At 47.6% G+C, this 20,873-nt stretch overlaps 2 protein-coding genes across 3 annotated transcripts in view; one reads left to right on the forward strand and one right to left on the reverse strand.

Moving 5' to 3' along the window:
- The first annotated feature begins 4,454 nt into the window (after positions 1-4,454).
- The window catches only part of Csrp1 (cysteine and glycine rich protein 1), a 35,732-nt gene continuing 19,313 nt past the window's right edge, over positions 4,455-20,873 (forward strand). The window contains exon 1 of one of the 2 annotated variants that reach the window (XM_051147476.1): positions 4,455-4,476. The gene's annotated coding sequence lies outside the window, so the exon portion shown is untranslated. Of the gene's footprint in view, positions 4,477-15,838; positions 15,993-20,873 lie in introns of those variants that run through there. The other variant, XM_051147475.1, reaches the window with a different exon arrangement.
- On the reverse strand, positions 11,180-11,853 carry LOC127190458 (small nuclear ribonucleoprotein E-like). The gene is made up of 2 exons (XM_051147477.1): positions 11,546-11,853; positions 11,180-11,370 (listed from the first exon to the last, which is right to left on the reverse strand). Exons 1-2 carry the CDS (start codon positions 11,598-11,600, stop codon positions 11,180-11,182), a joined length of 246 nt encoding a protein of 81 aa, XP_051003434.1. The 5' UTR covers positions 11,601-11,853.

The following is a 20,873-nucleotide window of genomic DNA, read 5'->3' on the forward strand; positions in this document are numbered from 1 at the left end:
CCCTGTAATGCTGGAGACTGACGAGCAGGATCCTGCATCAAGGCCTTGAGCAGTTGGCCGTGCTCTTTGAGCTCACTCCTTAAGCACTTCTGTAGCGTGCTGGGCTGCCTTCTAACCCTAACGCTGGGTCTTACCTTTAAGCCAGCTCTCGCTTTTGCTTAATGACAGATCCCGGTTTCTGTTTTACCACAAACTGACAGCTACCCGCAGCTGTCCTGTACGGTGGTTATTTGTGGCCACGTCTTATCTCTCCTGAGACAGAGTAGCTTGTAATTAGTGGTGGCTTCCTAGCTTAGCTCTCGCTATGCTTCACTGCTGTGCTTCAAGACCTAGCTCCGAAAAGCCAGCCTTGGCAGAACTCACAAGATGGCCTCCTCAGCGGCCATCACGCACTCTCTCAGCCTACTGGATAGGCCATGCATCTCAGCCTCTGGCCTTCCCACTTAATGTTTTTTCATGAGTCTTGGTTGAGTAATTTCTTCTAAAATCTCATGATTTTCTGTTGGCAACAGCCAGTCTATAAAAATTACTTTCTCTTTTAGAACAGGGCCTCTTAAACTTTTTCACCCATGACCCTTTCTTGCCTGAGAAAACTTTTCAAACACTTGTTTGTGGTGTGTGTGTGTGTGTGTGTGTGTAACTCATGTGGAACTCAGGACAATTTTCAGGAGTCAGTTCATGTGTGTTCTGGGGAATCAAACCATCTGCTGGCCCATTGTCTAAAAACGTTTAATAGACCTTAGAAATAGAGATGTACAGCCGGGCGTGGTGGCGCACGCCTTTAATCCCAGTACTCGGGAGGCAGAGGCAGGCGGATCGCTGTGAGTTCAAAGCCAGCCTGGCCTACAAAGTGAGTCCAGGATGGCCAAGGCTACACAGAGAAACCCTGTCTCGAAAAACCAAAAAAAAAAAAAAAAAAAAAAAGAAATAGAGATGTATAAGTTAGGTATACAAATCAAACATTTATTAATAATGAATCATAAAGAAATTAATTAAAAACAATTCTTTGAGCTGGGTGCAGTAGTGTATGCCTGTAATCCCAACACTCAAGGAGGAAGAGGTAGACAGATCTTTGTGAGTTCAAAGCCAGCCTGGTCTATGAGTCCAGGACAGCCTAAGCTACACAGAGAAACCCTGTCTCAAAAAAGCAAAAACAAAATACAAAACAAAACCCCTAACAAACAAAGAAAATCCCAAACCAAACCAAGCCAAAAACAATTCTTTGAAGAAAAAAAGAGGTGGTGGTGGTGGTGGTGGTGGGAGCTGGAGAGATGGCTCATTGGTTAAGAAAACTGCTCTTCCAGAGGTCTTGAGTTCAATTTCTAGCAACCACATGATGGCTCACAACCATCTATTATGAGATCTGGGGCCCTGTTCTGGCCTGCAGGTGTACATGTAGACACAACATTGTATACATAATAAATAAATCTTAAGAAGGAAGAAGGAAGAGGAGAAACCGCCAGGAGGTGGTGCCAGACACCTTTAGTCCCAGCACTCGGGAGACAGAGGCAGGAGGATCTCTGTGAGTTTGAGGCCAGCTTGGTCTACAGAGTGAGTTCCGGGACAGCAAACCCTGTCTCAAAACAAACAAACAAAGAAAACAAAAAACCCTCAAAACAAAAAACCAGTTCCTTGGTGTATGCATCACTTTGCCTTTTATTGAAGACAAAGGCAAATGTATAGACAGATGATAGGCATATTTGTTTATCTTCACATAAGCAAGTAAATGTTGGGTGAATATTTGGTGTAGAGCATCACAAATACTTTTCAGATTTGATCAATGTTTAGGTTTTCTAGCCATCTATACCAAGACTCCTCTTTACAGTAACATACAGTTTGAGATGACAGAAGAATGTATTTAAAAAACGATTGGAAATTCTGTCCAAATCCCTAGTCAAAATCCATTGAACACCTTTTTAAACAAAACTCAAGCTAACAATTCAACCAGAAATTTTAAAGGTCAAACACTCTGACACAGTACAATGCAAAAAATACACTAACTGTAACATACACACTGAGTCTTGATTTTAGTCCTTGACTTCAGTCCTTGTTTTCCCCAATTAAAGTATTACATTTCAGTAATATGTACAGTAAACACGAGAATCGTACCATTGAGATTCATAACACAGTAGATTCTGAGCCAACTTGCTTCGGGCAGGGTTCCCGGGTGTGAGAGACCCTTAAGTTCAGGACCTAAGCAGCAGTAAAGTCACGGTTTACTTGTAGTTGTGGGTTCAGAAACCTTTTCTTGTTGGCGGTTCTTTTCACCACCTGTATGAGGCCACGAACCCAGTTAAGAGGCGGGATCTTAGAGAATGAATTTCCAGACAAGAGCCACAAACACCTGAAATGACCTCCCCACCTGTAGCGAATTGTGTCTTACACAATGGTTGCCAACCTTGCCCTCAAGAAGTCAACTTTTTGTCTCCTTTCTTTGAAATGCTGGAAGGTTGGTGAAGGTCTCAGAGGCCAAGGGAAGTCCCACTGAAGGTCTTTGTGGGTCCCAGGTTCGGAAGGCAAGCCAGCGTCTCCCTGGCTGCTTGCTTGTCCTGATGGGTCAGCTGCTGTGCTATGAGCAACAGAGCTCAGGTTTCATGGAGGGATGTACGAAGCATGTCCTAGGACCAGCTCTGCAGCTGTGACAACACATCCTGACAAAAGCAGCCGAAGGGAGAACAGGAGTCTTTGGATCACAGTTGTAGGTTACGGCGCAACATGTCATGAAGTCAAGGAGGCGGGGATTCAGTGTAGCCAGTTGTGTCATATCCACAGTGTGTGTGTGTGTGTTGTGTGTGTGTGTGTGTTGTGTGTGTGTGTTCAGTAGTCAACAGCACTTGCGGCTCTTCCAGAGGACCTAAGTTCTGTTCCCAACACCCACACCAGTAGACTTACAACTGTCTGTACCTCCAATTTCAAGGGGGACCTGACAGCTTCTTCTGGCCCTCACAGGCTTCTGTATGCTTGTGGTGCACATAAACTCAAGCAGAGAAGCAGACAGACAAACACACATACACATGCAATAAATAAATGAATAAATCTTTTTTTTTTAATTGCAAAGAGAAATAAATACCTGCATGCTCATTTGCTTGCTCAGATTGATTTGTTTTCTTTCTTTTCTTTTTTTTCGGGGGTGGGGTGGGGAGTTTGAGACAGGGTTTCTCTGTGTAGCCTTGGCTGTCCTGGACTTGCTCTGTAGAACAGGCTGGGCTAGAAATCACAGTGATCCGCCTGCCTCTGCCTCCCAAGTGCTGGGACTAAAGGCGTGCGCCACCACGCCCGGCTAATCTCTTCCATCTTTGGAAATGAAGTTCAGGACTTTGTGTGCTAGAGAAATGGTCTACCATTGAGCCACTATCCTTTCTACACCAGCTTCGTAGCATCTCACTTCTCCTGGGAGCCCCCAGACACATGCAGTAAAATTCCTGGTGTCCTTGCCCTCTCCACAGACGGGAAGAGGTGAGTGTCCATCTGTGAGGTCCCTGGTCAACACTAAGCAAACATTAGTTCACTTTTTAAAAGTAAGACAAATAATTGATAATTTCAAAAGCTTCTTTTAGTACACTAGAAGGTTTATTTACACACAGAAAATAATCTTGCATAAGATTTCTCTATTTTGTTTGTTTGTTTTTTGAGACAAGGTTTCTCTGTGTAGTCTTGGCTGTCCTGGACTCACTTGGTAGACCAGGCTGGCCTCTAGCTCACAGAGATCCACCTGCCTTGCCTCCTCTGTGCTGGAAGATTTATCATTTTGAAGATAAACGAATGCCCAATTTTTGAGTGCAGAATGAAAGGCCAGGTATGGGCGCACACAAACCAGGCTGGTCTCAAATTCACAGCGATCTGCCTGCCTACTCCTCCCTGAGTGCTGAGATTAAAGGTGTGCATCACCATGACTGGCTTCTTTTCTTTCTTATTTTTCTTTTCCTTCCTTTTCTCTTCTTTCCTTCCTTTCTTCCTACTTTCTTTCTTTCTTTCTTTTTGAGACAGGCCTCTTTGAGTAGTTCTGATTGTCCTGGAATTCACTATATAGACAAGATTTGATGAAAGCTTACAGAAATATGCCACCATGCCCAGCAAACGGGGGGTGTGTGTCCAATAAAGATATAAAGAGATAAAAATTTTGGGCTTCTTAAATTGTGTGGCCAGTTGGGCGGGGAAGGCAAGAAGTGTCCTCCTTGAATACACCAGTAGGTGGCGATCTTACTCCAGGTCCTTGTAAACTAAGGCTTCACTCAGGTACACACGTTAATGAAATCCTAAGGAAACACCTACACCAGGTGAAGCTACAAAGGAGAGTGGGCTAAATTCCTGCCCTTCAGAAGCACCCAGGCTAGCTAAGCCTCGTGAGCCTGCCTTTCCAGCCAGCTGGTTCCGGTTCTCCAGGAGTCATAGGCTCTTTACTCCAGAGCTTAATAAGTACCACTCAGTCAGCTCCGACAGAGCAGTAATCTGGACATTTTCAATCCGTTTCACCACGTTAAATACACGAGTTCGATGACCACGAAGCGGCGTGGGGAGGGGTATCCCAGACCAAAGGAAGGGAGAATCAAGATTACAAAGCCAGAAGGGAGCAAAGGAGAGGCCTGGGGATTAGGATAGGCCTACCCAGAAGAGACACGGTGGAGGAGAAGACAGTTGAATTACGGAGCTGGAGCTGTCCTGCTGAGCCTGTGGTCGCGGGCTTCCCTGGACTGAGCAGGCCCGTGTCAACATCAAACTCACAGACTACTTGTCCCCTGGTTTGCCCTGGCCTTGGAGGAAGTACTCTTCCCCTCCATCCCAGGCCCTCTGTCTCCCCTCCCACAACTCTTTGAGAGCCAAGCCTCAGGCTTACTTATGTTGGACAGAGGCTATTGAGGGAGAGAAAGGGTTCTCTCTCTCTCTCTCTCTCTCTCTCTCTCTCTCTCTCTCTCTCTCTCTCTCTCTCTCTCTCTCTCTCTCTCTCTCCACACACACACACACACACACAGAGAGAGAGAGAGAGAGAGAGAGAGAGAGAGAGATATTAATCGTTGGGCCCAAGCAAGTCAGGGAGGGAGAGGAGAGGAAGCGGTCGTTTTAAAAAAGCTATCGAGACTGTTTCACAACGTCCTTGCGGACCCAACTCTGAGACATTTCTGTGGCCTTCTGTATTACCTCTCCCTGGAACATTCTTTTCTCTTTATAGTGTGAACTTTGGTTTCACCATCATCCCTGGCTCTGTGGTCAAATTCCCCTGGACCAGCTGTTTTATTTTATTTTTTCCACCTGAGTTTCTTTCCTTTTTTCGTGTGTGTGTGCGCATGCGCCTCTAACCATCAGGTTTAGCTATCCGGTGGCCACTGTGGCCTTTTCTGGCCTTTCTGCTACCTGTTGCTGTGGTCTTGGTACAGCTGGAAAACCTGTGGGCTGGAAGTTTGGCTCTCGATGAGAGGGGCTGGACTTTTAAGAAGTGAAACCTAGTGGGAGTTGCCGAGGTATAACTGCTCTCCTGAAGGGAGTCATGCAGGCCTAGGGTGGGTTGGGTGACTAAAGTTGTTATAGAGCAAGCTTTGGCAGGGTGTGGTGGCGCACGCCTTTAATCTCAGCACTCTGCAGACAGAAGCAGGCAGATCGCCGTGAGTTTGAGGCCAGACTGGTCTACAAAGCAAGTCCAGGACAGGCAAGGCTACACAGAGAAACCCTGTCTCAAAACAAACAAACAAACAAACACACACACACACACCAAAAACCAAACCAAGACAAAACAAAAAACCCAACAACAAAAAGAGCAAGCTTTGAGTTTGAGGCCAGCCTGGTCTACGTAGCAAGTTCCAGGATAGCTGGAGCTATATAGTGAGACCATGCCTTAAAAAATGAAACAAACAAACAAACAAACACCCCCCAAAACTAGCCTAGACTCTGCTTCTCTCTAGCGTGTCTCTTGTTGCCTGACCTCTCCCTCAGGTACAGAAACTCCTGCCATGACTGGTCACTCACCAGATGCCACACTGGTGCTGACACAGCATAGGAAGGCTGATAATCTTAGAGTGAAGTCAGAGGGAGGGAGCCCCTCACCTTGGAGTCTGGGCTGAGACTCTGACCAGCTAAGAACCTGCTGGTGATAATTTGTTGTGACGGTGTCTGACACAGAGACAATGCTCATCTCATAGAGAGAACCTTTGCGTTAAGACAGCAGTGAGTCATCCTTAAAGCCACAGGCCATGTGTCTGTTGTGCGTGCATCTGTATAGCCTTAACCTTTCCCCAGATATTTGCAGGGAGTCACAAATAAGACTAAATCTTAGTTGTAGTAAAAGCACCTTTACCTGCCCAGTGACCATGTGACCCTGTGACTTGCTGCATAGCAACAACCCTATGATCTCATCCTAGTTTCTTAGCAACGTTAGAAGCTATCAAAAACAGTACATATGGCCACTCTAAAGAAGTCTTGGTAAGACTGTGATAGAGTGTACCTAACTGGGTGTGTCTTACTGTTATCTCTGGTACCTTTCCTTCTATTAACCTGATTTTAAATCTGTTAAAAATATTTTTTTTGAGCTGGACCTGGTGGTGCATGCCTTTAATCCCAGCACTTAAAATAATTAATTAATTAATTAATTTTTATTTTTTGGTTTTTCAAGACAGGGTTTCTCTGTGTATCCTTGGTTGTCCTAAGCTCGCTTTGTAGACTAGGCTGGCCTTGAACTCGCAGAGATCCACCTGCCTCTGCCTCCAGAGTGCTGGGATTAAATGAGTGTGCCACCTCACCTGTCTCTAGAATTCTTTTTTTTTTTTTTTTTTTTTTTTTTTTTTTTTTGTGACAAAGCCAAGGGTTCAAATTTACATGGGTAGAAGTCCCTAAAAGATAAGGCCTGTCTCACTCTGCTGCTAGACTTCCTGGGCTTTATTTCCAGACAGTTATTGCCACTGACAGTTCTATGTTCTTGGATATCCAGAGCTATGAGCTAGATAGACCTCTTTTCCTTATAAAGCATCCAGACTCAGGTGTTTTGTTATAGCAATAGAACATGGATTAAAATAGCTAACAAACTCAGTAAAGCCAGTAAATCCTGTGAGACTCTAGGAAAACAAATGCAGAGACTGATGAATACAGATCAGCAATGCTGGGCCCTGTGCCACATTTCCCACCTGCCTTGACTTGTCCCATCACAGTAGAATAGTGCCAGAGCCAAGAAGAATGGTGTGTGTGTGTGTGTGTGTGTGTGTGTGTGTGTGTGTGTGTGAGTGTGTGTATGTGTGTATGCAGTGTGCATGCAGGTACATGTATGTGGGCAGTCATGTGGAGGCCAGAGGTCAATGTTAGGTGTTTTCCTTTGTCAGTTTCTACCTTATTTTTTGGGAAGTGGCCTCTCACCGAACCTGGAACTCATCCGTTCAGATAGACTGGCTGCAGTGAGCTCTGAGGAACTACTGTCTCTAACTTCCCTTCCCTGTGCTGGGCTACAGATATATAGCACCATGCCCAACGTTCACACAGATTCTAGAGATACAAACTCAGGTCCTGATGCTTGTGTGACAAGTGCTTTAATCCTCTGAGTCATGTCCTCAGCCACAAGAATAACCGTAAATGTTGCCCACATGCATCAGTGACCTATTCATATTCTCAGGGGCCCACAGTGGCTTAACCAGGGATGCTACACAGTAAACAACATTACATATTCCCACAAGCATCCTTTTCTCTTAGGGAGTAATCCTAGAGCTTTGGAGGTGGAGGCAGGAGCATCAGGAGTGCAGGACCAACTTTCGCTATGTGTGTCACAGCTTGTGTGTGTGTGTCACAGCTTGTGTGTGTGTGTCACAGCTTGTGTGTGTGTGTGTCACAGCTCATATGTGTGTGTGAGAGAGAGAGGGGGAGGGAAGAAGAGAGAGAGAGAGAGAGAGAGAGAGAGAGAGAGAGAGAAAGAGAAGATGCCTTGCAGAAATTGGTCCTTTATTTCTACCATATGGATCCCAGGGTTCACATTCAGGTCTGCAAGGCCTGGTGGCAAGCTCCTCCATCTGTTGAGCCATCTTGTTGGCTCAAAAACACAATTTTAAAAATTATCTTTTTATCCAAACAATCATAGTTGTGTATAAAGGAGGATGGAGAATCCAAGCAAACCTTTTATAATAAAACGTAAAGCTTTAAGGCCACGGACAAGTGTGGAGTTCCTCTGGTGGAGCACAGCTATCTCTCTTTACCGTCATCAGGCCTGCCTTGGTGGAGACACTGAAGTGTTGTGATAGTCTGGCCTCTCATTTTATGCAGGAGGAGAGCTGATGGCTAGAGCAGGATCTCACAGCCTCTGAGACAATTGCTCCTCCACACCTGTTTCCTCACACATGAAAATGATCCTCCCATCATTCACCCACTGCCTGTGAGAATAAAGAAGGCAGGTGTGTAAAGACCTGCCATGTAGCGCGCGCGCACACACACACACGTTAGCATTATCCTTAACAGTGGTTTTAATGATTGATGACAGAGCTGAGATGCAAACTGCCAGTTTGAAGTTGGTGCGTTTTGGAGGCTTGAAGTTGGAGTTTTTGTTTTTTGTTTTGGTTGCTTCTTTTTCTTTTCTTCTTCTTCTTTTTTTTTTTTTGTTTTTTTTTTTGTTTGTTTGGTTGGTTGGTTGGTTCATTGTTGTTTTTGAAAGAGGCTCTCATGTGGCCCAGGCTAGCCTTGTACTCTTTAAATAGCCAAGGATAGCTTTGAACTTCTGACCCTCCTTGCTAGAGTAAACCTTGAACAAACTCTGCCAGAACCTGACCAAGACCCTATGTTGAAACTCCAGCCCTTTCACCCTCACTGTTATTTGCCTAACTTGGTCAACCACTATCACCTGCATCCTGGTAGCCAGAGCAAAGTACTTTCTAAAGACAAAACAACCTTGTCTGGACCAACAACCCTGGGAGGGAGGATCTGAGCATATAGCTCTCTGGAGCTGCAATTAATGTCCCATTCTTTCAGCACTATATAAACCCCAGGCTCCCCTTCCCTTCTGACAGACACAGCTTTCTCACTTGTGTATGCCCCTAGCTGTTTGAAATAATCAGTTCCTTCTGCTGAGGCCAGACTGGTCTCTTTTCTGCCTCCTGTCTCTTTTTATTTTGTTTTGTTTTAGTTTGGCTTTGGTTTTTCAAGACAGGGTTTCTCTGTGTAGCCTTGGCTGTCCTAGACTCAATTTATAGACCAGGCTGGCCTTGAATTGACAGCGATTTGCCTGCCTCTGCCTCCTGAGTGCTGGGATTAAAGGCATGCACCACCACGCCCAGCGTGCCTCCTGTCTCTTTAAGCTGCCTCAGAAATAGAACACACATTGCTGCTTCTGCCTCATGAGTGTTTGGATGCAGGCGTGGGCCAGCAAAAGTGCCTGGTGTTATGCAATGGTGGGCATCTAACACAGCAAGCGCTCTCCCAGCTGAGCTACACCCTCAGCCCAAAAATTAGATCTTTGAGAGCACAGTGGCTCTGAGTGTTCTCGGGGGCTTTTCTTTTCTTTGGGGGTCTGCTTCAGCTCCAAAATGACTTAGTTGTCCCCTGAGAAGCATGAAAAGTGATGCATGTCTGGTGGAGTACCGTTCAAACCCAGCAGCAGGGCTTTGCCTCCAGAACCATTGTGACCCCAGATCTATGCCTTCAGCAGTATGGAATGCCCAAATTGGATGAATCACATTTGGGAGTCTCTGGGAACAGGGAAGGAATCTTAAGGGGCTCAGTCACAAAGAAATGAATATCTTTGTTTAAGAGATATTATGTCCTGGTGATCTGTAGGCTCAACTTTCCTTTTTTTTTTTTTTTTTTTTGAGACAAGGTTTCTCTGTGTAGCCTTGGCTATCCTAGACTCGCTTTGTAGATCAGGCTGGCCTTGAACTCACAGTGATCTGCCTGCCTCTGCCTCCCGAGTGCTGGGATTAAAGGCATGCGCCACCACGCCCGGCGCTCAATTTTCTTAACAAATATATTTTATTACAAACTTATTTAACTGAGCATATGTCACTTATAACCCAACTAACCTAAACAATAGGAAAAGAGGATTAAAGAATACAATAACAAAACCATGAGGATATCAGCTCCAAGGAATGATTCTCCTGGCATAATCAGCTGGATTTCTTCTGCTGGAACCTGGAGTAACCAGAACCCGGAACCTCAGCAGGAGCCGGAGCCCTGAAGCGTTCCCTTGAGCTGTTTTCTCTAGGAGCCTCTCGAAGTGCAGCGATGAACAGCCAAAACTATCCCAAGTCTCCAAAAGGCCTCACCTCCAGTTTTGGGCTCATTTATATATCTCCTCCCAGAGTCTGGTCATGGGATCTTTTCAACTGGCAACAATCAAGCTCCCACACGAGGTGGTTTGTTTTCTAGGGGATTAACCTCACCTGATCTCACAAGGCTGTTCCGATCCTACACTTGGGATCATAACAAAAACAAGTTTATCTCTCCTTCAGTGATCTTACTTTTGGGGGTGCATGGCTGGAATAGGCTGTGTAGACCAGGATAGCCTTTTTTTAATTAATTTATTTATTTTAGTTTTTCGAGACAAGGTTTCTCTGTGATAGCTTTGGCTGTGCTGGACTCACTTTGTAGACCAGGCTGGCCTCGAACTCACAGTGATCCACCTGCCTCTGCCTCCCGAGTGCTGGGATTAAAGGCGTGCGCCACCACGCCCAGCTAGACCAGGATAGCCTTAAGCTCACAGAGATCTGCCTGCCTCTGGCCCCTGCTGGGCCTCACCTTTCCTGATCTTTCCACTCATTTTCTTCTGGTGTCTCCATAACTCCTAGGTCTCTTCTAACACATTATGAAGATGAGACCCTTGCGCATGTCATGTCTCCCACCCCCGCCTTCCCTCCATCTTTTATTTATTTATTTATTTATTTATTTATTTATTTATTTATTATGTAGAGTGCTCTGCCTGCATGTATACCTGCGGGCCAAAAGAGGGCATCAGATGACATTACAGATGGTTGTGACCCACCATGTGGTTGCTGGGAATTGAACTCAGGACCTTTGGAAGAGCAGACAGTGGCTCTTAACCTCTGAGCCCCACCCCCACCCCCCTGCCTCTCTCTCCCTCTGTAACAAAAACAATCTCACAGCATTTATTATCACTGGATAAGGGGCACTAAATAATACAAATAAACATTTCAGGCTATTCTCGGAGCAGAAAACACCTGTAAAAACACTGAACTGTCCTCTCAACTTCTCTGGTGCGTGACCATTTCTAGTTGGAAACACTCTGGGGCAGAGCAATGTTATCTCCTTGTAGCATGATGCGACCCAGTTGTTTTCTTGACTTTGCTTTTGAATGAATCTCTTCTGCATCATTTAATACGAGGTTCAGGTACTCATCAAAGCCAATAATAACCCAACCCTCTATCCACGTGTTCACTTGCTCATGCAGCCACAACTGAACTGAGATCTATTTTTTTTAAATACTTTATTTAAATTTGAATTTATGTGCTTTGGTGTAGGGGTGTTAGATCTTGGAGTTACAGACAGTTGTGAGCTGCATGTGGGTGCTGGGAATTGAACCCGGGTCCTTTGGAAGAGCAGGCAGTGCTCTTAACCACTGAGCCATCTCTCCAGCCCCCTTGAGATCTATTTTGCAAGTATCTGACGATGAGGTTGACGGGCTGCACCATCACCTTCTGCACCTTTTGTCTCTGGCCGCAATACGCCGTGGTGGAAGTCACAAAGGCCACATGCACAGGAAGGCCTGTCCCTGCATCTTTGATTATTCCTTCTCTGTTTCCTTTGCGGGGCTCTCAGCCACCCTGGACCTGCTCTTCTTCCCAAACTGCATCTAGGCTGACAACCCCTCATCTCAACCTTCAACCCTAGTCCCCCTGGCTCTGTGTACAACTGCCCACTAGACATCTCAAGCACTTCAAGTCCAATGAAACTGAGTTCGTCCTCTCTCCCTGTCCCTCACCTGTGTGTGGCAAGCCTCCTCGGTAGCCCACAGCAGAGACCATCCTGGCTACAAACTGTCATCTGTAGGCATGGGCGCTGCTGCCTAGAGGCATCCAGCCTGGGCACAGTTATAAATCACAGTATCACCAAGGACAGGACCAGGACCTCTGCCCTAAAGAAATGTAGGCATAGGTGCCATTCCAAGTATTGATGATGCTTCCTGGACTGGCTGATTTCAACATGAAGCTCACACTTGTTTGCAGGGCTTGTAAACCAACATTTTCTTTGACTCAGTTCATTCTCAAGATGCTCCTTATCTGCTAATGAGCTCTCTAAGACCAAGCCCATTTTGTTGGCTGTATGCAAGAATGTGAGGTTCTGAAGAAACAGGAGAAAAGGAAGGGCCTGTTTGGCTTCCCTTAACTCCATTAGACTGCCCATATAGTCCCTAGACTGGGTATGCTGACACAGCCTTTGCATGGATAAACACAGTGACCATCCCTATGAGTTTGGACAACACACTGAACACTATTCTATCAACATGGTGCTTTAAGATGCACTGAGAGCGGGGCATGGCAGCACATGCCTTTAATCCCAACACTCAGGAGGCAGAGGCTGGCAGATCTCTGTGAGTTCGAGGCCAGCCTGGTCTACAAAGTAAGTCCAGGACAGCCAGGGCTGTTACACAGAGAACCCCTATCTAACAAAACAAAACAAAGATGCACTGAGTGAAATACAAGCAGGCAGTAATTTGTTTTCCTTTTCCTGGCTCATCCTAAGAACATTTCACAGAACAGATTGGTATGCCCTCACAGGGAGATCTATCAACAGAGCCACAGAGGACAAACTCAGACCAAAGAAGGAAATGCAGGCATTTTGTAGCCTTGGGCCAAAGTCCAAGGCTCATCTCTCCTGGATATTGAGTACTGATGCTTCAGGGGAACCCCAGCCACAGCAGTGACATCTCTGGGCAGCGTGCCCATGGTCTCTAACACTAAGTGTAGCTCTTTAATTAACATACCTGCTCAGTATAAGAAAGACCAAGAATTCTCCTGGTTTTTCCTCTTAGTCTTGAATATGTCAGATAAGGATGGCAATATTTTCTGGAAGAAATGCTGGTTGGGTCCCTACAGACATCCCTGTTTTGAAGAGTGTCCTGGTTTGGGTTTTTATTGTTGCTGTGATAAACATCGTAGTCATAACTAACTTGAGGAGGGAAAGGTCTATTTGGCTTATACTTCCAGGGAACAGACATTGTTCGTTTGTTTGTTTGTTTGTTTGTTTGTAGACAGGGTTTCTCTGTGTAGCCTTGACTGTCCTAGACTCACTTTGTAGATCAGGCCGGCCTCGAATTTACATGGATCTGCCTGCCTCTGCCTCCTGAGTGCTGGGATTAAAGGCATGCGCCACCACGCCCAGCTCAGGAACATACATTCTATCATAGAGGGAAGTCAGGGCAGGAACTTGAGCAAAAATCATGGGAAAATGCTCCTGGACGTTGGGCTCATGGTCAGCTAACTTCCTTCCTTTCTTCCTTCCTTCCTTTCTTTAGGTCTTTTGAGACAGGGTTTCTCTGTGTAGCCTTGGCTGTACTGAAACTTACTCCGTAGACCAGGCTAGCCTCAAACGCAGAGATCTGCCTGCTGAGTCCTGGGGTTAAAGGCATGCACTACCATGCCTGGCTAAGCTATCTTTTTCAATACAGCCTGACTGCCCTCTGTGAGCTAGACCTTCCTAATCAATCAACAATTAGCAATGACGAAATCTCCCCACCAACATGCTCACAGGACAGTCCGACCGAAGGGATTCTTCAGTTGGGGTCTCCTCACCCTGAGTGACTCTAGGGTCCCCTCACCCTGGCTGACTCTTGGTTGTGTTAAGTGATAACAAACATTAACCAGGGCAGTAGGTCTCTTTTCTATGATGGGTCTGGCAAAAGGGGTAGGTGTTTCTTATGGGAGAAAGCAAGAAAAAGAAAAACCCATATAAACGTCTCATTTTCTGAATCCTGAGATGTTTAACTTTATTCCTGGAAGAGAGTAAATTCAACAACCTAACTCCCATCCCTGCCTTGTCTCTATTTATTTATAACAGTGGAGAATGAACCCAGAGCCTTGCATGCAGTAGGCATGCATTTGACCACTGAGGTACATCCACAGCTCTCTTTTTACTTTTTATTTTGAATTTCAAGTGTGTGTGTGTGTGTGTGTGTGTGTGTGTGTGTATTTGGGGTTGAAGGTAGGTAGGCATTCCTGAGCCATGGTGTATAACTAGAGGTCAGAGGACAACTTTTGGGAGTTGGTTCATTCTTTCTACTGTGGGTTTTGGGCAGCAAACCCCTTTACTCACTGAGCCATCTCACTGGCCCTACTCTTTATTTTTAGTTACTCAGTCTGCTCTTTCAATACCTCTGCAACTCAGGCACAAGCTCAGGCTTGTATTCTTCTCTCAGCTTCCACAAGAGCTGGGATTACAAATCTAATGCCACAGGGTCAAGCTCCAGGGCTTTGAACGAAGCCCATGAGGCTCTGAGCCCTGACACAGAGTGAAAGACATGGCAAGCTGTACCTACGGACACTGGACACTCTTGGGATGGCAGGAGGCACCTGCCTAACAAATGTGACTGCCGCCCCCCCCCCACCCCCATTAACACACCAGGCATTTCCTCTGGGGAATGGTTATGGATGGCAGGCAGCAGTAGAAAGGCCCACACAGACATACCAGACATACGCACACAGCATGGGAAGCCATGCTGAGCCTGAGTGTACTTGCTGAGAGTCATGTGTTTGAACCTGCAGTGACAATGGCAGTCCTCAAGTCCCTTTGGTCTTGGAAATAATATAGCATAGTAAATAATATAGCAATAATGATGCTAACTGGGTCTTTAATCCTAGCACTTGGGAAGCAGAGGCAGGGCAATCTCTATCAGTTCAAGGCCATCCTGGTCTCCATAGTGAATTCCAGGCTAGTCAGGGCTACAGTGAAACCTTATCTCAAACAAAACAAAATAAATATACAAAACACTAATAACAACAACAACAACAACAATAATAAAACAATCCTATAAAATAGGAGAGGTTATTCCTTGAGGCTCTAATTTTACCCAAGCCACCCCCACCCCCCATCTCCCCTTACCAGGGACATACTTTTTTCTTGCAGATTCTTCTTTTACTTATCCCAAGGAAAGCATCTTGCTTCTTGCTTGGATTTATCTGTACCCCTAGAGAAAGTGAGCCTTCCTTTTAAGTCTTGCTCTGCTTCTTGCCACACACTGGACCCAGGAGCAGCGCTTCAACTCCAGGATTGGGTTTCTGGGCAGGCGGCTCTGCGGCTCTGAGGAGTGGGAGCGGTTGAGACCCTAACACCTATTGGAGTTGCGGAGGTAGCTTCCGGAGGCCTGAGCTCTCCCTCTGCCCCACCCCCACCCCGTCCCATCTGTCATACTGTAAGTTAGGAGTCCAGAGAAAGGGAGCTGGTAGAATGATCTCTTGTAGGTGGCAGAGAGATGGGGAAGCCACAAGAGCGGCTGCCTGCAGGAGGGCAGCACTGGGTCTCAATGGCTTTCATCCCCCACCATGTCCCCTTTACAGATGAACCTGAAGCCAGCTGTCTGGCAGAAGTGGAAGGAGTACAGACCACACTTGCTTGTCTTAGTCTGGCGTGCAAGGTAATTTCTTTAATTTACTGTCACCAGGACACAAAAATTTAAGGACCCTCGTTCTCTTCCCTGGGGGGCGGGCAAGTTTATCTCTTGTCTGATCTCACAGTTACCTCTCCGCTTTCCCACATGGCAAGCCAGGAACCCCTTAACCTCGCCCCCCCCCACCCCCATGTAAAGACTTTCCGCTGAGACTACAGAGTGCACAGATAAGCCCAAATTGGGTGCCGGCCACGCCCGGGCTCCGGGCTCCTGGCCGTGGCGGTGGGGAGGGCTTTGAGCTGTGACATCAGCCCTGTTGTGGTGCAGTGTGCAAAGCCTACTGGTTGGCGTGGCGGGGGAAACGCCTTCCGGATTGGGGGGGAACAAAACGGCGCGTAGTCATTCGGGCACAGCCTGCTACCGCTTCCCGGAGTGCTACCGACGCGAGTGCTACCGACGCGCGCCACCCAGCAGCTGCCAGGTGAGTGCGCCCCCGCGTCACCCACCTCTGGTCCTCGCAGCTGCCCAAGAACCTGGGACGCACTCTGCGCCTATTGGGTTTTCCTGTCCTGTCGTTTGCAAGAAAAGTTTGTAGGAAAAGTGATCCCAGGAGGGAGGTGGTGAGAAGTAGCCGCGGCTAGCCCGGCGGTGCTTCCTTTTCCTGAAAAAACGCTGGGTCCCTCCCCATCCTGGGGCTTCCAGGGCAGCTGGCTTTCGCACGCCCTAGACCCAGAGTGACCCGGCTCCCCCTACGGTCTGCAGGTCCTGCAGAACAATTGGCGATTCTGTGGGCCACTGACACTCATTGTAAGGCTGAAGGATGAGGACATTCGTACCACCCCTTTCCTCCCTCTCTTTCCCTGGGAGAAAGTGCCCGCGAGTGGGAGGGGGGAAGCATCTGGCTTGGTGGCCACCGAACACACAGGTATGGGTTTTCTTTTTCCTGAGAGAACCAGACGGAAGCAGACTCATTGCACCCCCCCATCAAAATCTTGGTGCTGGGTGAGACAGAAATACCGAGATCTCAAAGAGTTCACAGGGAATGTTTCTTGAAAGCTGGGGAGCCCAAAGGGCCTGCGACTGAGCACATTTAAGCAAGTTGCAGTGTTACCCAACAAACTGTGATCAGGCAGGCATTTCATCCAAGTGGCACAGATCTGGGTATATACTGCATGTTTCTGGTCCTGTGCTGTTGTAATCCATCAGAGAGAGGTCCAAACCCTGAGCAATTACATGAAGTCAGGACCAACCCACCCACTTTTTTGCTTCCTGGGGTAAATGAATGGACAGGCTGTCCCCACACTGAGAGAGACTGCCCTGGGACACCATCAAGCCGCATGCAGGGGTCCACTTGCCCATGGGAGAAACATGTATCAGAAGTGCTTGCTGTGAATTCTTGGTGACAGGCTGCCTGAAAGGCAAGCAGACTGAGTTTCCACTCAGATTTGACAGTTAATACACAGGTGACCTTGAACAAGTGACAGCTCAGTTTCCTTCTGTGACAGTCGTACTTGGACCATATGTTACACACACACACACACACACACACACACACACACACACACACACACACACTAGCCCTGCCGTCCTGCTTTCTTGCAGAAGTTCAGTTGTCTGGAGTTGCTAGCAGCCTGTTACCTCAGCTAGGTTGAGGATTTCCTTCAGGCCTGGGCCTTCTGATCCCCTGCCCAGGCCTCTGCTTAGGAAGCCAGGCCACTGTTGAGGAGAGGCTGGCCTGAGCACTGCCTAGGCAGCGTTTATCCCTCCCTTGGAGAATCCATCTTGGCCCTGCACAGAGAGACCCTTTGCCTTGGCGAGGATATCCGGGGCTGGGACAGTCAGACAAGGAAGTTTATCCTGCAGAGGGTGTGGTGTTGGCCTGAGGAGAGTGGAAGGAAGAACTGTCCCCAAGGTTCAGAAGCTGAGGGCTTAGGGAGGATGATGGAGAAAGTCTCAAGGGCAGAAGAGTCTGGAACTCTCTAACCATCTGCTAAGAAAATGGGGACAAACTGCCTCTGGCTTGCCCTAGCACCAGCCTTCTTGGTCCAGGTGTTCTATTTAGCAATTGATACTTAGACTTTAGAGCCAGTCCTTACTGGGTCAGAGTTACAGACTGAGAGAGTCATGCTTGCCCTTGCTTGGTGGTAAGTCAACATTGGGTGGTTGAAGCTGGCTGTGGTGGCACAGGTCTGTCTGTAATCCTAGCACTTGGGAGATGATGGTGAGAGGATCATAAGTTGGAGGCTAGCCTGGGCTACATATCGGGGCTCTATTCCTCCCCCCCAAAAAACAGTCAACAATCAAACACTGAGTGAATGAATAAAGTATGTATAGTCATAAATAATTACCAACTAGTTTGTCTGTGACAGTAATGTTCACAAGGAGTCACACCTGGGGGAGAAAGGAAGTTGGGAAAGCTTTCTAGTGGGCTCCTAAGGTTTACTTCTTCTGCAGGGCTCACTGGGCAAATTGTTAGAAGCCTGAGGGAGGGAGGCATGCAACAAGTCCAGAGAGATGGTAGTGACAAAAAGCCCCCACCCCCACCCCCACTGAGCTGTTTGGCATTATGCGGGCACACTGGCAAATACCTAGAGGCACCAAACTGATGGTTTGTGCTTGTCTTTCCTTAAGATTATACAGCGTGCAAGCGTCTGTGCTTGCTGAGTGCTGGCCAGAGCTAAACCTTTCACCTGTGTTATGTTGGATTCTGTTCATGAGGAAGGGGCTGATATTGGCTATTTCTATAGGTGAGAGGCTCAGCAGTATAGGGAGTATCTCAGGATTGCAGCTGGTCCTGGGGGGGGGGGCCGGAGCTGCTCAAACATAGGCCCACTGTTCCTACAACCCGCTGTTTTTCTTTCTTTTTTCTTTTTTTGGTTTTTCAAGACAGGGTTTCTCTGTGTAGCCCTGGCTGTCCTGGACTCGCTTTGTAGACCAGGCTGGCCTCAAACTCACAGCGATCCACCTGCCTCGACTGCTGAGATCAAAGGTGTGCCCCCCCCATTCCATCTCCCAACCCCCTCACCTCCCAACCCCCCATGCCCCCCCCCCCGCACTGGTTTTCCAGGCCACCTGAGGAAATGGAGCCATTCCTGGAGACAGTTTTCCAGGACCCTCTGTGGTGACTGGTATTATGAGCAGATAGACTTCAATGACTTTAAAGTGGAAGGGGTCCTCACAGTTAGATTGCCTGACCCCTGGGTTTTCAGTCCTCTGGGTGGCTGAGTCACTGCCCAGGTGCACTTTCACCCAGCCTGATATGTGTCTGTGTTTTGGAGTCATGTTTTCAGGAAAGGAAAAAACAAAATCCCGGAAAAGAGGCGGCAGAGTGGGTCACTCCTCCCCACCCCCCACCCCCCACCCCGTAAGAGCTGCTGCCTGGGGAATGGGAGGTAGTAGCCTAAGTCCCGACAGGAGCCTTGCCTACTGTTTCCAGTTGTCAGGATTTTATATGGTAATGACGTGGCTTGGACTACGCAGATCCCTAGGAATTTGTCTGACATCAGCGTAGAGTAATTCCCATGTATGGTAAAGTGTAAATATGAGGCAGCTAGTGTTTCCAGACTCTGGTATTTCCAGTGCTACCCAAAGCTATGCGGAGTCTGAGGAAAAAATAGAAGGCTCACAGCTGGAATGCAGCCCCCACCAGCACCAAGTCAAGGAGGCCCCGACCCTAGGGGGTCTGGGTATTCTTCAAAAGTCCCCCTACCCCACCCCCACCCCCACCCCCCGACAGCCGTGGGATGGATCTTCCTGAGATGTCAGCTGCAAGCAATGTGTTTATAAGGCTTACGTGATTGTTTGCCTTTCTGTTCAGCGCAGGGCACAACCAACTGGTTCTGCTCTCAACGTCATTCCAGGCAAAGGCAAATTCAGTTTGATTGTAACATAATTATAAGGTCTCCTGCACCTCATTTGGAAATATTTAAGGAAGTCTAGGGCTGGATGTGGGTATTCCGTTTCCATCTGCGCACATGGCAATCAGATTTCTGAACTCCAAGGGTAGAGAGCTGGGGTCAGGGGTTGGGGGGACATGAGCACGCAGTTACAGTCGAGTCCCTGGGGGACCTGGTGTAATGACAGCTCAGGGCAGGTTAGCTGGCTTCTCAGAAGGGAGCCGTATGCAAAATGAAAACAATTGGGGGTCTTGTAAAGCTGAAACTGAGCTCATTTTGAGGGTGCCCTCTTTTCTACCAGGGACCTTTATCTTCAGGGTAGGTAGGTCTGTTCCGTGGGCACTCAGACATCACATCCCAGATGCAGGCTCCGTGGGTTTTGAATGTGCACTGCTTTCCCACTGGTTCTGTTCCTGGCTGTTCCTGGGGCTTGGGGGTGTGGTAGAGACAGCTGCAGGGTCGGAAAGGATGACAATACTCCTGTCTACCTGGCAGATTCCTAAGAGCTCAGATAACGTGTAGCAGCTCATTTCTACCCAGGTAAACACCTAACAGGTCTCTACCAGATCAGGAAGGTGGGGACTGAAGTCTTGAGCCCATTAAGCCACCTTCACCCGAGGGAAGAAGGGATTATGGAATGAGAGAGATGGGGTTCTTTTTTTTTCCACTGGAGAGAGGTGTAAGCTGACTTGTCAAGCCTTTGAGGGAGCCCCTCCTTTGGGCATAGGTGGCTGGCGGGCTTAGAACCCAGATGATTCCTTTGACCTGAAACATGACCAACTGGATTCATCACGTCTGTTGAGGTTTGGGATGAGGGTGCCCCATGCCCATCCCTTTTTCTACTGCTGTAAGGGTCACTAACTTGCACCTTTTTGTTTTGTTTTGTTTTTTTGAGACAGAGTTTCTCTGTGTAGCCTTGGCTGTCCTGGACTCGCTTTATAGACCAGGCTGGCCTCGAACTCACAGAGATCCTCCAGCCTCTGCCTCCCGAGTGCTGAGATTAAAGGCATGCGCCACCACGCCCGGCTCATCTTGCAGTCTTTTAAGACTGAGCCTCTGTATAGCAAGGAATGAGCAGCGGCTTTGAGTTAGTTTGTCTGAAGGAGCCTTCCAGCCTCTAGCTAGCCCTGAGGATCTTGACATTTCATGCAAATGCCGATGGGATGTGCCTAGCCACTGGACAGGAAATTCAGACTGTATTCTCTGTTGAGATTACCTAGACAGTTAAGTAGGACAAACAGAACAGTCCCGAAGGGAACAGAACTCTCTGAATGAATCCACTGTCGATAACTCGACCGTAGAAGACAGTAGTGAGTCGTTGTTTTCAGATAGTCTTGCTGGGAAGGCCTAAGATGTCCTAGAACTTGGTAGCTAGGCCAGGTTGGCCTTGATCTCAATGGTAATCCTCCTGCCTCTATGTCCCAGGTACTGAGGTTATACCCATGTGCTCCTCTGCCCAACAGCAA

The sequence above is a fragment of the Acomys russatus genome, chromosome 6 (genome assembly GCF_903995435.1).
Source record: "Acomys russatus chromosome 6, mAcoRus1.1, whole genome shotgun sequence".
Lineage (NCBI taxonomy): Eukaryota > Metazoa > Chordata > Mammalia > Rodentia > Muridae > Acomys > Acomys russatus.